The 21,052-nt window shown below is 37.8% G+C and overlaps 1 protein-coding gene across 1 annotated transcript in view; it reads left to right on the top strand.

The window, feature by feature from the left end:
- Window positions 1-21,052, top strand: part of OCA2 (OCA2 melanosomal transmembrane protein) — a 556,217-nt gene that overhangs the window by 203,958 nt on the left and 331,207 nt on the right. Inside the window, exons 15-17 of the mRNA XM_027856659.1 lie at window positions 5,584-5,731; window positions 14,767-14,824; window positions 19,292-19,400. Coding sequence (XP_027712460.1) covers window positions 5,584-5,731; window positions 14,767-14,824; window positions 19,292-19,400 — 315 coding nt within the window. The remainder of the gene's footprint in view (window positions 1-5,583; window positions 5,732-14,766; window positions 14,825-19,291; window positions 19,401-21,052) is intronic.

Genomic DNA, 21,052 nt, shown 5'->3' on the forward strand with positions numbered 1-21,052 from the left:
AAATGAGAAAACATTCCACCTTTTTTTTTTTTAAACTAACCTTTGGCTTCCTTTGCAGTTTTATCTATTTTACTTTATGAATTTAAAACCATCATTCTGAGAAGGGGTTCATAGGCTGCACCAGAATGCCAAATGAGTTTATGACATAAAGAGATTAAGAATGCCAGTATAAATGGAAGAAAAAGAAAGCCTTGTTCTTTATTAGTTCTTTTGATTTACAGGTTGAACTCCCAAACCCTTTTCTTTTAATTTTCACAGCAGTTATCTGTAACTTTTCTGCAGTAGACATAGGATCAAATTCCCAAACTTCTCTCCACAGTAGATTTAGTTTGGTCATTTTGCAGCCCCTTTTAGAATCTGTTTCCTAGTTTTCTTTCTAAATATGATGACCTTAGCTTCACTTCACTTCAACCAGCATATATCAAGTGCATATGTTGTGCAGAGAATAGATATTGGGGAGAAGAACAAAGGTCAGATGATAAAGGGCCCTGTCTTCATAGAAAATACAGTTTTGCTAGGGGATGTGACACACACAGAGGTATTATAAAAAGGCAGTATTATTATTTAGATAGTTTTTACTAAAGGATATTTGATAAATGCATGAGTGAGATACAAAACATAGTCCTATATGAGATTCAAAGGGGAAAGTTTATTACTGATTAGAGACATTAAAGAAGGCTTCATTGAGGTAGAAGCTTTATTAGCCCTGTAAGTACAAGTAAGAATTCAACAGAATAAGAAGAGGAAGCAAGATGTTCCAGGCATGGGGAAGAGCTTGAAGGCATGGAAGCAGAAAAGTGCAGGACAGATTTGATAGAGTAAACTAATTTGACTAGAACATTGGCTATGTGGTAATAATAAGGGAATAATAAGAGATAAGGGAGACAAGAAATGCTGGTACTAGTTTATTAAAGGGTCTTAAATATTTGAGAGAGGAGTTCAGGTCTTGAAAGATCATAGAAATCTTCTGAAGATTTTTGAGTACAATAGTTACTTGACCAGATCTCTATGTAAAGAATAGTCTGATAGCAGGATAAAGGGTAGAGTGAAATGGTCTACTAGGTTTTACTGAAGATGTAAACAAGGGTAATAGCTGTGGGAACAGAGAGATATTTCAGAGGCAGAATATTTTAGACAGATATTAAAAGGTGAGAGAAATTGAAGAGGAACAATCAACAGGATTTGAAAATTGATTGGACATGAGAAGTGAGAAAGAAAAAAGAGTCAAACATGACCACAAGGTATCAAACACGGGAGACTAGGTAGAACGATGAAATAATGAAGTCAGAATGATAAGAACATTTCATGGGAAGAAAATAAGTTCAGGTTTGAATGTGTTGAATTTGTGGTGCTGGTGACATATTCAGGTGAAATGTCCTATAGCCATTTGGATAAGTGGATTTGGAGCCTGAAAGAGAAGTCAAGGCTAGAGATAGAGATTTAAGAGTCAGCTGCTTAGAAGTGATAGGTAAAGCTGTGCAAATGTAGCAATTCATCAAGGGAAATAGTGCATGGGGAGAAGAGGGCCAAAAATAGTTGGCATTTACATACTCCTTTAAAATTTGTAATGCACTTTACATATGGAACACCTCGGAGCACTCTGCCCCCCCTCCCCCTGCCGTAGAGGGCCCCAGGATAGCTAGCCCAGGTTCAAGTTACTCTGTATTTATAATTCACTCACCAGACCTGCCACATTAATGTGTTAGCTTTTTCTCCAGTTAAAGGGTACAATCAGTTTCATGTTAAGGTATTTAATGAGTGAAATAGCAAAGGACAGGTCTTCCATAAATCTAGGGCATATTATACTGTAAATAAAAATAATAAACATTTATATGTGGTTTTAAGGTTTGAAAAGCAATTTGCATATGTTACCTCATTGGATTTGATCCTCACAACCCTAGGAGTTAAGTACTATTGTTATACCATTTTTATGAATGAGGAAATTGAGAGGAAAAAAAAAAGAGGGAAGTTAAATGACTTTCCCAAGGTCATACAGCTAGAAAACAGAAGGAAGGATTTGAAGTTAGGTCTTTTAAAACTCTAGATCTGGAACTCTATCCACTATGCCCCCTACCTCCTTATATGCATATATATCACCAGTTGGGAGAATGGACATAGATAAGAAAAATAAATGAGGGGCACAAAAGGGAAACTATAAATAATAAAGACAACTTTCATATACTTCCAAGAAGCTTTGCTTCTACCTTGATATACCTTCATCTTTATGGAACCTAATAAGAGTCAGGCCTTCAAAATATAGGCATATCCTGTCCTTTTACTGCATCTTAGTAAGGAGAGGGTTAAGATGTATTCTTTCTTAAGCATGTTTGGTTGCTCCTTAAGAAAAAATGAAATCTATTGCTTCACTTTTATGTCTTTAAATGAAGGTTAGACAATTTTTGATATTCCTTGGGCTTTTTAAGATAAATCCTTTATGTACCCAAAATAAAAGCAACTGATAGAAAGTTTGTATCTTCTGAGAATTAAGTAGAGACTTTCAGCAACCATATCTTTGCAGGATTCTTGTTCTGAATAAGACATTAATTGTATGAGGTTTGAGAGGCCTACTGTGTCAATCTTTTCTTGCATCAGCATATCCTAATCACTTATTTAATTAGGTATAGAGCTTCTCAATAGAAAAATGTGTCTACTTTTATGAAAAAGGTATTAAATTAAATCAAAGTTTTTTTCTTTAATAAGTCACCAAAATATAAATCTGTGCTTTAGCTTAAAAATTAAAAAAAAAACAAAAACAAAAACAACAAACTTTTGGCTACCTTAGTTTCAAAGATTTTGCCTCTCTGTAAGGTTATTCTCCTATGGGGGTGGTGGTGGAATGTGTAGTTAAATATCAGAATCATAGAGTTAGTGATGGGTTAAACCTTAAAGATCATCTAGTCCAATTAAATTACAATAATTTGAAAGTTTTAAAAGCTAAATATAATTTTCATTACAAACCAAATGTACAAATTCTGAATGCTTAATAAAAATACTAAATTCAAGTGTTCAATGCAACATGTGTCTACTACATGCAAGGTACTATGCTGGCAGCTGCTGTTATGGGAGAAATATTTCCTTTTTAAGTTTGTCAAGTGACTGTTGCTGAAATAAATCTACTACAACATAGAAATTATAGAGGTAAAAACCTAGGTTTTATAATGTTTAATGCTCAGGGTATAGAAAAAACAAACAAACCCCGAAACAGGATTAGGATTCTAATAAGGCTTCTTATAGACAAAATTACATCAGATAAATAGAGAATTAATTCTTTTACATATTGCAATCTCATTCATCCTCTTAGGTCATAAAAGTTAAAAAACTGATTCATAATCTCAGGCATCCTTCAATGTCATAAAGGTTGAATAATCTTAGTTAAACAGAGTCCTAATCTCATATATCCCCTTAAGAAACAAACCTAGTTAATTCGATTCCATTGGTAAATTAAGTCAGGTTATGTTGAGGTTCAGGGAACCATATATTGAGGTTTAGGGGTTCTGGGACCTGAAATAATGACACGTGGTTCCTGCCTGAATGAATTTGACCCAAGCCTTCTTTCAGCCAAAGACAAGGTTTATTAAAGATCTGCCATATTGGCCAGACTCTTAAGGAATCTAAGCATTTGTGATGCTTGTGAAGAGAGGGCTAGAGTAAATCTCAGCCATGGGCTAGATTTTAAGAATCTGAGCCCTTGGCTAGATACTTAAAGAATCTGAGCACCTTAATAGAGGCCAGATGGACCTTATATATTGAAAGACTGTGGGAGGAATCTAGGAGTGGTCAAGTAGTTTGGGGTGACTGGAGGAGGAGTCTGGGAGAAGGGGTATCTTGATGGGAGTGACTGGGAAGTAGAATGGGGTCTAGATGGGATCAAGGGTGGGAAGCTGCCATCTCTCTCTGGAGGTAACAGACAATAGAGGACTGGGTTAGGTTAAGGGTAACTGAGAATTGGGAGATTGAGTTTAGGAAAGGCCAGTTGATAGGATTAGAGCCTCAGGCAACCACTAGAGACTTCCTTGACCAAGTTGGGGGGTTCAAGGAGAGTCCAAGATGGGATTTTTCTAGGGCCTGTAGACCAAATGGGACCCAAAATCTTTTTGGGGTAAGGGGCAAAGGTCTTGGCTTGGGCCTGTACCTGGTCAGTTACAAATAAATTACATTTAGAGGGTCCACAATGGGGTTATTGCAGGGGGATAATTACATACCTACACAGTTGGTGTCAGGAGAATTTTTCTCAAATATGTAAGTTAAATTATTTGGAGAAACCTTGGCTCCCTTTTTGACTTTATTTGAGGACCGTTTGAGGTTTCAAATAAACTTTCACAATGGAAGGGACAGCTTGCAGCTAGCCCAATAACCTCCTAATTAGGAGAAATGGCCCTCACCTCCCTCCAAATAATAAAAATTAATAAAAGTAAATCAAAGACAGAAAATTATTACCACCACATAAATGCAATGGTAGTTATCATACAGTTGTTATCCTCAAGGAGCTCACAATTTCATTAGGACAAAGACAAGTACTCAAATAATCTAATAAAACAGGACAACATAAATGCAGAGAACAGGTCCAGGCAAGCATGGGGAGGAATCTGAGGAAGAAGAACTCTTTCTTTCTTGAGAGACTGAGGGGTGGAAGGTAGACTAAGAGGTGGGAGGAATTGCATTATTTCTCTCTTAATGCACATTGTGAGGCATTTGCATAGCACAAGAAAGGTCAGCTCAAGGGAAACTTCACTTCAATGAAACATTTTAAGCCCATAAGAAGAAAATAACACATAGAAAAACATTATTTATAGTTTTTCCCTCACAGCTCATCAATGTCAGCTGAAATGTACTACAGAAAATAGAGTAACCTTATGCTAATTTTAACATTTCATCAACATTAGCCTGCCTTCAGTAGCCTTTCAATTAAAACCCCTTCCCCTTAAAGTTATTTTTGAGATAAGTGGCACATAGGAAGGAAAGGGAGAAAGTGAGTTGATGAAATATCCATAGTTGAGTGAACTGGATTTCTTATGACCTGCCTGCTACCAAAAGTCTTATTAAAAGGTTGTCACTGAGGAAACTCAGTGAGATGCCTTGCTCCTGATAAGTCATCAGTTCTACTGCTAGAGTTCCTCAAGGGTAAGATCCCATGGAATATCTCAAACAAGAAAGTTAAAGACCTTGGTTAGAAGCAGGTCTTTATGAGTATGGTTCAGAGAAGCATTACAAGTAGAAACAAACAAACAAAATGAACTCCAAGACTCTGCCGTTTATTGAGTCTGTCAAAGTGCAATTTGACACTTAGTTGTATATTTTTAATTGCATTACTTCATTAAGAAAGCTATTAAAAAACTTTTTATTGTTTGCTATAGGGAAAATAGTAAAATGAGAAATAGTGACTTTCAGGAAGAACTGATTTTCACTTTGTTATCTTTCATTTATTTTGTATTTTCTTTGGTTTGTATGATTGGTCTGTTATTAGCCAGGTGGCTTTTTAGGTCGAGATGCTGTTTAAGTGTTTGTATTTTGCAGACTCCGTTTTGCCAGGTGACCTGTTTTTAATGTGTGTCTCCATATTACTGTGCTTCCATCTCTCGTTAGAACTGAAACATGAAATCCATGTTTGGAAGTTGACAGCCCAACGCATTAATCCTGCTAGCCGGGAAGAGACAGCAGTGAAATGCCTCCTCATGCAGAAGGTTTTAACGCTGGAGTTTATGCTCAAGAAGAAGCTCAAAACATTCCAAAGGTAAAGTAGGCCAGTCATGGTCACAGGACTTCTTAATCTTTGTAATCGTTTCTTCTCCTGATGTTAAGGTCAACTGAGCCCCACTGGAATTATGTCATTAGGCGGTTGACCGGGTTATGTGCCCACCATCCAGTTTGAAAACTCTTAGATTTTTAGATTCCCCTTACCTCCCTTCCAAGGCCTTGCCTTTTAATCTTATTCAAATGCACCTTTGCCCCTGGCCCTAAAAAGAACCTGGCTTCAGTTTGTCTACCGGTCCCAGGAAAACCTTAAAGTTTTAGAAACTACCTTATTTCTCTTTGAAAGCTCTCTTTATCTCCCTTTGAAAGCAAACGTCTACTTTCCAGTTTCCTACATTTTCTATTCTCATTGTCTGTTCAAATCTCTCAGACCTTCCAAACGGAATTCCCACCTGGGCCCTTTTTCTCAACCACCTTCTCCCTTCAACTGGCCTTTCCCATTGTTTTACCTTCCTATGGCCTTTGGCCATTTCCCACCCTTAATCCTAGCTAGGCACCATGAGGTCCAGGACCCAGGAGTTCTGTTCACCCCAGCTTACTAACCCCTCCCATCCAGATCTCCTTAGACCCCTCCTCCAGTCACTCCAAACTACTTGGCCACTCCTAGATCCCTCCCACAGTCTTTCTGTACTTAAGATTCACCTTTGCCCCTATTCAGATGCTGAGCTTTCCTCAAGCCAAAAGGCTGCTTATGGTTGTCATCTGGCCACCTTAGCCCCCAGCCCCCATTCTGATGCTGATCTGTTCTCATACCTAGAGGCTTAGACTGCCTCATACCCGCTTGTCCTCATGGGACCTGGCCTATATGTGATTTATCTTTAATAAACTTTTTCTCTGACTGGAAGAAGATTTGGGTTGAATTCATTCAGGCAGATTCGGCACTGCGATCTAGGGGGTCCCAGCACCCCAAAACCCCTACACCTCTTCAGTGGCCATCAGGGTTTCTATTGAGATGTGACCTTAATCTGTATACTGAATGTTGAGACGTTTTAAAGAGCAAAAACAAAACCAAATCCTCTCTCAATATCATTGCTTAATGTAAAGAATCCCAACACCAAACCATAGAATTTGAGTAAAAAGGTTCAGAGAACGTCTAACTTCTACCATGTAATGCTTTGTTTGCTTCTCTACTATGAACATGTAGCCTGAGTACCCCTCAATCCTAGATTCTAGAAAGTTATCTCAGATTTAGGAAACATTTTGGGTTAGTATGAACTTCAATTTGTGATTCACAAGTTCCCTTTGACTTTTTTTTTAATCAAACTAATTAGATACATTTTTTTTTCAAGCGAAAGATATTTGTGTACACAGTGCAACAAAATAAATGGCAAAAAAAAAAAAATTCCCCACATACATACACCATATCTTGATATGTTCTGTCACAGATTCTTCTACCACTGGCAAGAGAAAACGCTTGGGGGGAACTTGTTTGGCAGAGGTCATATACATAAGGAACACGCCTGATCTGGAAAGGGGACACGTAGAAATACGCAGAGGGCACAGATGTAGAAATCATATCTAGCTAGGTTAATTCATTCCTGGGCCCTAGTATTCTTTGATGTTGCTGCACCTTCACAGAATAACTCATTTGATGCTCTGAGGAGGGCATTAAGTTTTTGGTTGCTAGTTCAGAAAATAGACTTGATGGGCTATTTTCTCTCCACACTGCTCCCTACCCCTGTAGCCTCTCAATCTGCCAGTATGTATTAGACTGGGCTGCTCTCTGCTGCCATCTTTTGGTCTTCTGTTGAATTGCAGCTGCAATACAGAGAAGTCTTAGCTTTTTTAGTCATTGTTCTAGATGGGATTTCAGCGTCTTTGGTACATAAGACACACAACTGTACCTAGCCAACCAGCAAAAGCCGGGAGCATCCACCAGGCTTAGTTTAAGTCTGTCATTTGAACGCCTTTATTTTTGCCTCAGGATTTTTTTGCTCCCTGAACTTAGTCTGCCCTTTGGGTTATGGAAAGAAAATTCCTTTGAACTATCTTCATGCTCCAGGTCACTCCAAAGGTCCATGCATGCAAATCACCCCAGAAGTGTCACATAGGAAGACAGGAGAGGGTGTGTGTGTGTGTGTGTGTGTGTGTGTGTGTGTGTGTGTGTGACAGAGAGACAGAGAGAGAGAGAGAGAGAAGGGGGGAAAGAGGGAGAGGGGGGAGGAAAGGGAGAGAGAGAAAGAGAAGGGGAGGAAGTTTTAAAAGAGTTTGAATTGAGTTTTTGAATAAGTTTTGAGAAACCCTTTGTACTTTTTTCAAAACTTAATCTTTTTTTTTTTTTTCAAATTTCCCCATTAGTGTCTAGGGCACTACCATCTTTTTAGTCAACTACTTTTTAGTCAACTAGTTTGAACCACAGACCTCAGAGTCATCCTGGGCTCTTCCCCATCCTGGTCCTTACATATTTAATTAGTTGCCAAGGCCTGTAGATTCAATTTACACAACATCTCTCACATCTCTTTCCTTCTCTCTGCTCACACAGACAGTAATGAGTAATTTAAGTTCTCATCACTTCTTACCTGAGTTGTTGCAATAGTCTCCTAACTGGTATCCTTGCCTCCATTCTTTTCCCTATCAAGCCTATCCTGTATACAGCTGCCTCTAGGATCAAACATAAATTCTTTTATTTATCGTTTAAAGGTCCTCACAATCTAGTCCCATTCTATCTTTCCTGCCTGTCTTGTGGAGGTTTGGAATACCAAAGTCCAGTTAGGGGAATGGTGACAATTTTCCAATTATGTCCCAGGTTCAAAGGGGTTGGGGTATGACTGCGGGTCACAGTTGTGGTGTTGGGAGGAGGGAGTCCCTGTGAGCAAGGCATGTTTCCCAGTTTTTAGCCCTTACTCTTCAGATTCCCTAAGGAAAAAAAAATAAATTGGGGAAATATCTGCAGCTACTGAATCTCTTGATACAGTTTTGGGAGCTGGTTCGTACTTCTTAAAAGAGAGTTAGTATGGCTAGGAGGTGCAGCACCTCCAGATAAAACCAAAACTTAGTGAGAGGCTGGAACAGAGAGAGAGAGAAAGTTCACCAAGTGAGATTTGGGGAACAGAGTTGTGGGGAGGGAGAAGGGTATTCACACAATGCAAGAAGAGTTAGAGAGAATGGACACAGAATGGATCCCAGTCTGCTGAAGTCCTGGATAGGGTCTGGGGGTGCTCAACATGGATGAAGTGGGGGAGGTTTTTATAGGGTTTATATCTGGGTCAGGAAGGGTCAGGAGTTGGGGGCAGAAGGCAGAAGAGCTCAGACGTGAAGTGTGGGTCAGTGGTAAGGACTGATAGTGATTCATGAACTGGGACTGCTGGGGGAAGTTGCTTGGTAGTTGATATTCAAACTTCCCGTCATTATGACAGAGAACAAGGGGCTTTGGGCCCTTATTGCTGGTCTTAATTGCTACACTGACAAGTTTTTTGTTTTTTTTTTAAGCTTCTTGAGGTGTCTTCATTTAGGAGAGGCTACTGTATTTCTAACCATTTACTTCCCTCTGCAGTATGTTCTCTAGCCAAACTGGGGCACTACCTCCCTATTGAGGCCCTAAGTGATAGAGAATGCAAAACAATGAGTTGATATATATAAAGTGCTTTGCAAACCTTAAAGAGCTGTATAAAATCTAGTTATTATTATTACTAACACTTATCAACTGACAGCTTAAAATCAGCATTTTCCAGCTGATCAGCTGGAATCACTTTATTATCTTAATAATAATTATCTTAATTATCATTGTATATTTAGACTTTTATGTTATATTATTATATTACATTATATTATAATATTATTAATAATTAATATCTTAATAATGAAAGTAATATATTAAATAATAATAATTATCATTTTAATAAGCCCTCCATGCTCTTCCACAGTCTTTGGAAAGATAATAAAATCATCCAAGCACACCAATACCTCCAGGTCATTTTCATATCTCCAGTCACCTTCTCCAAATAGTAGGTGACCTTGAGATTCCTTGGAACATGTATGTTCAAAACTTGTAGACTCTTGCTGGTCTCTGGGAGGGGAAGGACTCAGTCACTTAGTACATTCAGTACCTGTTTGAAGCTGGGATTCTTCTTGACTCCAAAAGTCTCCCCAGTGGCCCTGCTTGCCCTGTATGTACACGTGACCTTGGCTGGATTGGAGCTAACTAGTTCTGATATCCTCACCAAAAGTACATTTGCATTGCTCAAGCTTGCTAGGTCAGGGCAATAGCTAAGGGATAGAGGGAGAGAGACCATCATTACTGCTGTCTGTCTCTCTCATTTTCACCTTGAAAATGTCCAGTGACATTTGAGTATCTCATGCTGGCTCCTGGGAAGTCACTTTCAGATATTGTTTCTCCTAAGCCTTTTCAGAGATATATCATGCAAAGGGTGGAGCAGATGAGCCCATTAAGTCCCCAGACACAAGTCCGTGCCATATTTATATTGTAGCTATTTGTTTTCATATCTTACCTTCTTCCCTTTACTTTTTTTTTCTTTTTTCTTCCCTTTCTTTTTTATCCATCTGCCCCAGAAAATGTCTGGCATTGCATGGGTTATTTTTAAAGTTCTTACATTGTTATGTTCAGAGATCTGTAATTTCATTAATATGAAATCCCTTCACTGCTCCCTTCACTCAGGCATGGTTTAGTAGCCAAAGAAAGCTACCAAAAGGTGAACTTAGCTAGACTGACTTGTGGATAACATATATAGCCTCTTACCAGGCCCATAGTTTTCCTGCTTGGTAGGAATTGGCAAAGGGTCTGCTCTTTTGTCATAGCCTTCAAGAACTCAAGAACAAAGCCACATCACAATGATTATTAGAATAGTTCTTCAATTAAGTGTAAGGAATATTTTTTCCCCTGAGAATTCTTTAAGAGATATAGGGATGTTGTAAAACTGGGGTCAGGATTCACTAACTTAACTGTATTACAGAAGCCTTTTAAATTTTAAGCTCAAGTAGTTTAATAAAAAAAAAAAAGCCAGGTCAAAAGAATGCATATACTATGCTAAATTCTTCTCCTGGTACTAGCATATTGAATTCAAGTTGAGAAGTAGCAGTTAACTTTAAATAGGTCTGTTGACTGGAATAACTCCCATTTGTCTTGGTTTTGGAAACAACAGAAGGAAGAAGCATTCTAGAGAATATGAACTTAATCCAGGGCCTTGGACATAGGGTGAAACAGAAAATTCACCTAGGACAATGCAAATGGACATTTTGTGTAGGTATTGTTAGTCTCCGAGCAATGAAGAATTATTTTACGTGCAGAAATTGTAGAAAGCATACCTTCTAGGTTAGCCTGTAACCAGGACAACCAAACTAGAAATAAAAGTGTTATGCTGATCTCAGGCACAAAATATGAAATGTGAAAATTGCAAAAAGACTCATGGAAGGAGTCTCTCAGTTTAACCACCTTCTAGGCTTCAAGTTTGGGAGACAAAAGCCTGAATCTTACACACTGAAGTTTATGATAACTATAAAGTATAATCTTGTAGATAAAATGTTACAAATCTTAAAGTAGATCTAAGGACAAAGTACCATTTCTTTTTATAGTCAGGTCAGGAAAGACCTTTCTAGTTTTACTTAGGGTAGATAGACAGCTTGAGTTACAGGTGGGACCGTAAACTTCATCCAGTACAGCCAAATGTTGATAACCTAAATCTTTCAGAATTGGAATACAAAACAATCCCCAAATCCTTTCAAACAAAAAATGGAGGAAATTCCATTTTGAACATCCATACTTAGATTCCCTTTTTCTTTACTATTTGGCTTTGTCTCACATAATCTTTTATAAAAAACATGCAGTTTACCTCAGCCTTGCAAAATAGACTAAAAATAACCATACATGTAAAAAAAATCTTAATGAACCAGTGAATTTGCATGAGTTCTTCCTATGTGGAATATGAAATCATAAATTTTTGAAGCTGGAAGGGACCTTAGAGTTCATTTAGTCCAGTTCCTCATTTTACAGATAAGGAAACAAAGGAGGAAAAGGGGGAGTCATCTAAAGTGATGAACTTGGATGAATGGGAAATTCACCAACCAACTTAAATTTTAAAAGATATGTGTAGAAGATGGAAGCAAGGTCAGGTAAGAGAAGATGAATACAAAAGTACGTAATGATCATATTTAAATAGCATCTGCAGTCCAAAAGCTCAGAGTCAGCTGGTACTGGTAAGGAAAGATAAAGAAAATATTTTAAAAATTTTTTGAAGTTATATTGAGTAATAGGAAAGTCTTAAAAAGAGCAAGAATCTGCTCAGGGTAGATGAAACAATAATACCTGAAGGCAGTGTTTCTCAATTCCTACTAATTTTCTCTGCCAAGAACAATGATCTTTGGATTGTAAAACACAGAACAAAAATGGATAATGAGGTCAGGGATATTAAGATAGAACCTAGTTACCCTAATGAGCTCATCACCTGGTCATATGTACTGAAAGAATTGGTAGAAATGCATGCTAAACAACTGTTAGTGATCTTTTAAAATTATAGAGAATAGGAGAGGTCCTGCAAGATTGGAGAAAGACTAATATTCTGATTTTCAAAACAGAAGAGAATAGATTATGCCAACCATAGATCAGTGAGCTTACCTTCAATTCCTGGAAAAATTTTGGATCTTATTTGAATGGTTAGTTAACATCTAGCAAAAGAAGTGATAATTCAAAAAGACTCAGCATGGTTTCATCAAGAACAGGCCATATTCTAATATTATTTCCTCTTTTTTAAAAAATACATTACTCAACGCATAAATCAGGGAATGCTGAGGATATTATAGCTTACCTAGATTTTAGCAAAATATTTGATCTGGTATGTCATGCTATTCTTGCAGAAAAGGTGGAGAGATAGGGGCTAAACAATGACATAATTAGAGGTATTTGTAATTGGTTGAATGTCTAGACCTGAAAAGTAGTAACTGCTAGTTTGAGACCAACTTGTTAAAAAGTTACTAGGGAAGCATTTCTGAGAGCTTTTAATCCTCTGCTATTTAACAAATTTTATCAATGATTAGGAAAATTGCATAGATTGTATGCTTATCAAAATTACAGAAGACATAAAACTGAGTGGGATCACTAATCCACAATATAACAGGATTGATAGGATTTAGGATTTCAAAAGAGCTGGACAGGCTAGAACAGAGGTGTCAAGCATGCTGCCAGTGATACTGCCCAGACCAGATTAAAATGTAATTGGGGAATGTTTTAATAAAATAAATAGAAGTATGATAAAACATAGATAACATTACATTGTTAAACTATATCACATAAAGCCCATAGGAATCCTTAGGTATGGATTAGTGGCTTTTGTTTCTATTTGAATTTGACTCTGTCAAACTCAGGCTAGAACACTGGGCCAGATTGAAGAAAATGAAATGTAATAGGGATAAATATACAATTTTTATGCTTGGCTTAAAAAGAAGTACAATATGGGATGGTATGACCCAAAGTCTTCCATTTGAAAAAGATCAGGGGTATTTAGTGGATTTCATGGGAAGTAAGTGTCAACTGTTTGATGTGGCAATTAAGAAAGTCAGTGCGATCTTGGGCAGCCTGGAGAGAAGGAAAAGGAGATAATGGTCCTTCTATAGTCTGCCCTGGTTAGGCTATATCTACAGTGTTGCGTTTAGTTCTAGGTTCTAGTTCTAATTCTGTTGTGTTTAGTTCTAGTTATCAATTTTTAGGAATGATGTTGATACGTTGGAAACATTCCAGAGAAGAAAACCAGGGTAGTAGAGAATCTTAGGCCATACAAAAAATTGGTTGAAGGAATTGGTGATATTTATCCTGAAGAAGAAAAGTTTAGGGGGTGACCTGATATCTATCTTTAAATATTTGAAGGGCTGTTGTATAGAACAGGCATTATACTTATTTCTCTTAACGTTAAAATACAAAACTAGAAAAATGTATGATGCTTACTCACAAATAGACAAATTTAGTCTTGATATAAGGAAAAACTTCTTGCCCCAAGATAGTAATTAGGGCTATCCAAAAATAGAATGGACTATTTTTGGAAGCATTATGTTCTGCCTTTTTTGGAGATGTTGGAGTAGATAACCAGCCATGTTGCAGGGAGAGTTCTTTTTCAGAAATGGATTAGATTTGGTCACAGATGTGCATTTCAGTAAAAAATAATAGTAGACATTTATAAAGTACTTAATATGTGATAGGCACTTTGCACTAAGCGTTACAAGTGTGATCTCATTTAATGCTCACAATGACCCTGGAGATAGGTGCTATTAATATCCCCATTTTACAGTTGAGGAAACTGAGGTAAATAGAGGCTAAGTGAGCTTGCCAGTATCACACAACTAGTAAGTTTCAGGTCTTCCTGACTCAAGGCCCAGCTCCCTATCCATTGTGGTACCTAGCTGCTCTGAATATTGGTGACTTAGATAAAGTCAGAGTGACAAATTCAATTCAACTCAGCAAATACTGATTAGGTATCTCCTCTGTTCAGAGCACTTACATAGGCCTTATACTTGTTAATGACAGAAGCAAATGGATGAGTTTCTTCACAATCCAAGGCAAAACCCATATTTCAATATGCTTTGGACTTGATAACATTGATTAACTTTCCATCTAAAATGGAAAATACCAAGCAACCTTTCTTTTAGTTACTTTTAACTCCTGCACATAGATATCACTTTGATGGCTACCATTGAAGACGCTTGATGCAGGATGCATTAATACAAAAATCCATTATTGCTAACAGCAAAGTTCTTTGAGCATTAAGATGAGAGTTTACTTTAGTGATAGTCTAGCTGAGACTTGAAAATTCCATTATAAAATGAAAGTTAAATAATGTTGAGAATGAATGACTAGTAGAATTGCACATCCAATGTTTTTGCTTGAAAATGACATGAAATTAAATTTCAGAGGGAGAAAGAGTCGTTAATTAGCTGGGAGACAAGATTTAAAAAGTGACTAGGAATTAGCCAACTCTATAGGGGAGGGTCCTAAAAATTCTGTTGATTGAGGGAGATTTTACTTGACTCTTTAGCATCATCAGGAAACATAAAAAGTGTTACCTTCTCTTTCAGACAAATTTCTCAAGAAGACAAAAACTGGGAGACAAATATCCAGGAGCTACAAAAAAAGGTAAATAACAATGAGAATATATCTTACTTTTAAAGAATTCTTCAAGCATACCCAAATGGATATTCATTTCCTAACATATCCACAGAGTGGAATAAAATGTTTAGTATTATGTTGCTTTTTTTGGGGTGGGAGGGAGACAGAAGGAGGCAAGGATAGTCGTCTATGTCTTTCACGTTGGATAGCAGATTAGTGTTCAATATTGATAGGAGGTATATAACAGGCACACTGGAGTCCAAGACAGTAGGACCAACTTTTAGATCAAATTGTTTTATAATGAAGGATTTTGAGTACATGAATAATTATTTTAAATAAATCAACTGGAAAAGTTTAATGAATGTAAACCAGTCACAAGAAGAGGCCTAAAGAGCCTAGAAACTTCCTTAGACAATGAACACCTGATCCTTATGCCAAGTAGAGGGACATGGCAGCCAAGGGCAACGTTGGTTTAGAATAGAAGCTCATTTTTAAAACATTGTGGAAGAAGATGTCAATAACTGTATCCATCATCCAATGTGATTTTAGTATTTGTATAGGAAGAAAAGCGTCTTTATGAAATAATACTCCTAAGGTGACCTGATAAAGAGAAACCAAATATCTGTCTCAAGAAAAAAAAATATAATTTGGTCTTTTCACTCAGAAATGTGTTATACATTTGAAGGAAGTGGATTTTGTTCCATTTTTGTGTAGTATATATTATATATTTACCTGATAATTAAAAAATTCTTAGGGACATGTTGAGTTCTAGTTAAAGTAGGAAAACTTTCTCTTTGATTGCCCTGATATCTACTTTACTTACTTTTCTCCACCCCACTCTGCCCTTTCATCCTCTATCAAAATCCTCCAACTGATCTTATATCATAGAATCATAGATTTAGAGACCAACAGGTCATCTAGTTTCAACATTCTCATTTTACATATGAAAAAAATGAAGACCATGGAGATTAAGTGACCTGAGAAGGTCATACATGTAATAAGTGACTAAGCCAGGATTTGAACCAAGTTCTCAGATTCTTAAATTTAGCATTCTTTATAGTTTAGTATGAATTTAACACCGTTTTCCTCTTCCAGGAATATTTGTATTCTAAATATTATCTCAAATTGCACATTAAAAAGCTCTGTCCCTAGAGATAAGCATTTTGAGCATCAGGGCAGTCAATAGCAGGGATTTTCTTTGGCCCAGGTGCTTTCTTGCTGCCTGTGGTATCACATAATGAAGACTGCTGCCTCATCTGTTCGTTACTAGGTGGGTTTCTTCTACTCCTTCCCCTACATGTGCATTTCTAGTAGGCTCAGGGTAACAGAGGCACAGATAGGGCACAGATAGGGCTCTGCTACAAATCTTAAAGGCCCCTTTTGGACTGTTGCTTTTCAGGCTCAAGTCACAGGCTACAGAATTGCCCATATGTTCCTTGCTTCTTTCACATGTGCCTCAGATGGATATAGCTTCTCTGTAAACCTTTGCATTTGTATTGGGGAGGTAAACAGCAATCTCAAATCTCTGTCTGGCTAGAGGGATGGAAAAATTGTTTTTCATTTCTGGGATGACTTTATTTAATAGAAGACAAATAGTGTTGCTCTTTGGTGTCATCGCTGTGGGGATGCCGCTGTCATGAATTAAACAATGTAGATGTGAAAATTTAGCAGGTGGATATCCCAGAAACCTTCTGGTTTCTTTGCCTCACCCAGACTCCTCTTTGTTCAGTGGAAGAGTTCCTCCTAAGCTCTTTCCAGACCCTGTCCAGAAACCTATGGTCTTTGAAGATTGACAGATGACAAATGTCTGTAACAAGTGGTTGGCAAATAGCTTACATTGCTTTTCTCAGCAGTGGGAGAGCATTCCCACCCTCCTCCGGCTACAAGGGGAATAGGAAGGTTTGCTTCTCTTGCTAACTGTGAAGTCATAGTATTATATTCTAGGAAGCAGGAAGAATATTGAACTGAAAATATCACCCAGACATTTGTGAAAAATCTTTAGATTCCCCAGTCAGACTAATGGTACTTGTCTATTTAAGGATAGCTTTGATATTGCAAGGAAACCAGAGTAATGCTCTCTTATACTGTTGTGCTGGGGGACAAGGACAGATTTTACTTCAAAGGCCTTCTGTATGACATAGTGAAAGATGTACTTCTCTTATATCTTTTCAGACACTTTAGGAAACCTTCCTATGTTTCTAAATCACTGTATGTCTTCTCAACATGTTTTTAAAATTATACTTAATTTGTAACTTGTCTTTTTAACAAATTTTATCCACTTTTCTTTCTAATTAAGATTTTTCCCTCTTCTCCCACCCAACTCTGAATTTTTTCTTAGAGGAAAGTAAGTTATGGTATTGATTCAGATCAGGTAGAACTAAGAACAAATTGCCCGTTTGGGATATACTTAAAAAAGTGACTGAAATGTTCATTTCTTTTGACTCGGAGATCCTACTGCTAGGTGTAGGTGCCAAGAAGATTCAAAATTTTCATAGCAACACTTTTGATGGGAGCAGAGAATTGGAAACAAAACAAGTTCCCATTTACTAGGAAATGCCTAAATAAATAGTTACATTTTCCTAATGATGGCCATAAGAAATGACAGATGTGAAGAATTCTAGAAGCATGAGGGGAAGACATACACACTGACACAAAACAAAGGAAGCAGAAACAGGAAAAATATATGTGTGTGTGTGTGTGTGTCTATGTGTGTCTGTGTGTGTCTGTGTATACACATACACACAATGACTATGTAGAGAGGGCTGTCCCCTGACATGTAGCATGAAAGTGTCATTGTATGGCTCAAAGGAAGACAGAATATACATCTGTAGCCTCTTTTCCCCTCACCTTTCTCCAAGGGAGACTTTAATTCCTGTTAGGAGGGGAAGCAGGTGTTTGGGGCTAGAAACTTGGTCACTCTGCTGTTCTCAGAGAAAGGCTAGAAATTATATCTACCTGATCCTTTAAATATTAGTCTAGAGGATCACTTCTGATCACTCTTCATTACTGAGAAAAGGAGGACCCCCAACCTCCAGATCCTAAGCTTCCCCACTAAATACTAATTCCACAATGAACATAATATAGCAGAGAAACCTATTTATCCAAGTCCATAGCAAGTAGAAATCAGAGAAAGCATACATAGGAGAATATATACCAGTCAATACAGAATGAAGGAACTCTTCCATTAGGAGCGAGGTAGGAGCGAGGTAACTCAGCTGAACAAGAGAGTCCTAGATCTCCCCCTTGGGGAAGTTCCCTGAAGTCTCTAGCCACCTCCTCTCATGTCAGTTTCTTCCCAGAGTCTTTTCCTTCAGTAACTTGAAGTGGGGTTGGCCTCTTCCATTTTCCCTCTCAAAGCTGGAAGCCCAAAGTGCCAGAAGCAACTACAGAGTCTGACGAAACTCCAAGGTACTTGATGAGACTTGAAGCAGGTCCAAAGACTTGAAGAACTTAGAGCTTTCCTCTCTCCTGCTCTCCCCAATTCTGTTCCACCCTTCACCAAGCATGAGGCATTAATTTCTAATGAAAAATGAGAGTTCCATACCAATGGGCTTTGGGACTTGTTACAAATACACCAATGTAAACACAAAAAAAACAGCAAAAAAAGAAGTGCATTCTGTGAAATTAAAATTGTTGGGACTCATGGGGAATCCCAAAATGTTGGGGTACACCAGAATAATGAGGAATTGCAGATTCTTGAATGAATTTGCTCAGACCATCTCCAAGTTAAAGAAAAGACATTTATTAGGGTGATGCACTCACCGGGCTCTGCTCCCTATGGGAGATAGAGCACCAGTCAGGTTAGGTGTCTGGTCTATATTCAGTTTGATGGATGGGAAAAGGGGAGCAGGAGAAGGAGAGGAGGGGAAAAAGCTTGGCTCTGGAATGCCTGGAATGTCAGGTAATCCTGAGTGTCTTTGTAAATGCATACAGCTAAGAAAGGGAAAAGGAAGGAGAGAACTGTTCTGGAATGTCAGGTAGTTGGGGAGTGCTTTGTGAAAGCATATAGATAAGCAAGGGGAACAGAAAAGGTCTGAGGTGGAGGTATCAATGCACAGTCTTCTTGATCACTTTTCTGGCTGGTCACATCCTGCATTTTATCTCACATCTCACATCCTGCAACCTGCTTGCTCCATCTGCCTCAAACACTACTTTCTGCCTCATCATAATGACTAAACCTGGCCCTAGAGAATGGTGGAGAAAATGCATCTTTTTTCTTTCAATGCAGTGTTAGGGGAGTATAGGAGTGGAGTATTACAAACCACTATCATCAGACACAGTCCCTGTATTGGCTAATTTTGCTGAGCTATTTTCTCCTCCACTGCCCCTTTGTATACATTCTTTACAAGGGATGGCTCAGTTGATAGGGTAATAAGAAGGGATATATTCTGAAATGAAAGGTATCGATAAAAATAAAATATACTTTAAAAAATGAATACATTGCTGAGTTCAATAGAATGTGCTGGGTAACACTTATGTTTTTCCTTTCCACAGCATAAGATAGCAGACAAAATTCTCCTCATCAAATGCCTGACTGTGCTGGGATTTGTTATCTTTATGTTCTTTCTCAATTCATTTGTACCAGGCATTCACCTAGATCTGGGTGAGTAGTATGATTTTTTTTTTTTGCTTATTATTATTGATGTTGAATCTGATATTACAAACAGGAGATGGCAAATTTCATACTGTTGTTGTTCAGTCATGTCTCACTATTTGTAACCCCATGGACCATAGCATGCCAATACAGTCCACAGAATTTTCTTGGCAAAGATAATGTAGCAGTTTGCCATTTCCTTCTCTAGTGGATTTAAGGGAAACAGAGGTTAATTGTTTGCCCAGGGTCATACAGCTAGTGTTTGAATTTAGGTCTTCCTGACTCTTGGCCCAGTGATCTTTCCACTGAGCCACCTACTTACCCCAAATTTTATACTATGTGTATTCAAAGATTCCTAGGTCTTGTACAATTTTCCACCAAACTCACTCAAGGCTTGGGTAGAGATGATTTTTTTTTGTGAAACTTTTCCATGGTAGGCTGGAATGTTCTGACATGTTCCACAGGGTGAAAGTGGGGACAAAGTGGTATGAACAAATCAAGGTTGGTGGACAGCAATATGGATCTTGGAACAGTCAGATTGCAGAAATGTTGGGAAAAGGTGAGATCAGAAGCCAGGGTATTAATCAGAGAGCTGTGTGGGTCTAACGAAAATAGTGATGTCTGTAAAGGAGGTTAGTTAAAAACCAAGAGAGACAAAGTCTGAGTAGGGGATGGGTGGGGGTTAGCTGGAGTAGGAGGTTCAGGAATCAGTTGTTTGGTATCATGAATTTTGCCATTTGTTACATTTTCTTAATGAAGTAGTTAAGGCCCTAAAGTATGCATCTGTGCCTTGCTCTCAAATTTGTCCTGAAAGTCTTTTAGCTGGACAGCTCCTACTGCTGCCATCTTCCTGATGCACTCCTATAGCAACTGTGGAATCTATGCAGCAGTAAGTGGGCCATTCTTCTTGTCTGGGGGTGAGGATAAGGTAAAAGGATCATGAGGAAAAAAGTAAATAGGTTACCTCTCTCAATAGGCAGGGAGACAGTGAATCTTTTTCTTTTTACTCCTTTTGAGGAAGAGGCATAGATGAAAGCTCTCAGAAGGGGAAAAGAGAACAGATGATAGCAATGACTGCTCTGAATGTCACCCAAAATCAACCTTCGTGCTGTGTTTGGCATGCTGTGGGTTTACTTTAGCCCAGCTATACACTCTTTAAGACTATGAAGAACAGAGACTAGCAATCCTAGATTATGATCTGTTCTTTATGGAGAAAGAGAAATATTTTTTGAAGAAATGAAAATTGGTCCACTGTATTTTTTTATTCTGAATTAAACAAATATCAGATAAAATGAGTATTTCTATGTGCATAATATAACAGAAGAAGATTATGCATGAAACTTAAGTTTCCTATTACTTACAGCTTGCTTTTCTTTTAAATGTAATAAACTCAACATGTAACTTTCAAAGTTGTCTTCCTTGTCTGATTCTTTCTACTTTCCTTCCTTGCTGTAAGACAAGTAACAACATAGGAGCCACTGGAGTTTTTTAGACTCCACCCTCTTCATTCCAGATCACTCTTGGTCTGGGCAGCAAAAGAACAAGAAGACAGCTTCAGTGGGGTTTAATAATAATTTATTCTTACTATTCTATCTCAATGGATTCCTAATAATAGGAACACTAACTTTTACAGGATTCCCTAATCACCTTTCTCACAGGGG

Source organism: Vombatus ursinus, unplaced genomic scaffold (assembly GCF_900497805.2).
Source record: "Vombatus ursinus unplaced genomic scaffold, bare-nosed wombat genome assembly UNPS02011591.1, whole genome shotgun sequence".
Lineage (NCBI taxonomy): Eukaryota > Metazoa > Chordata > Mammalia > Diprotodontia > Vombatidae > Vombatus > Vombatus ursinus.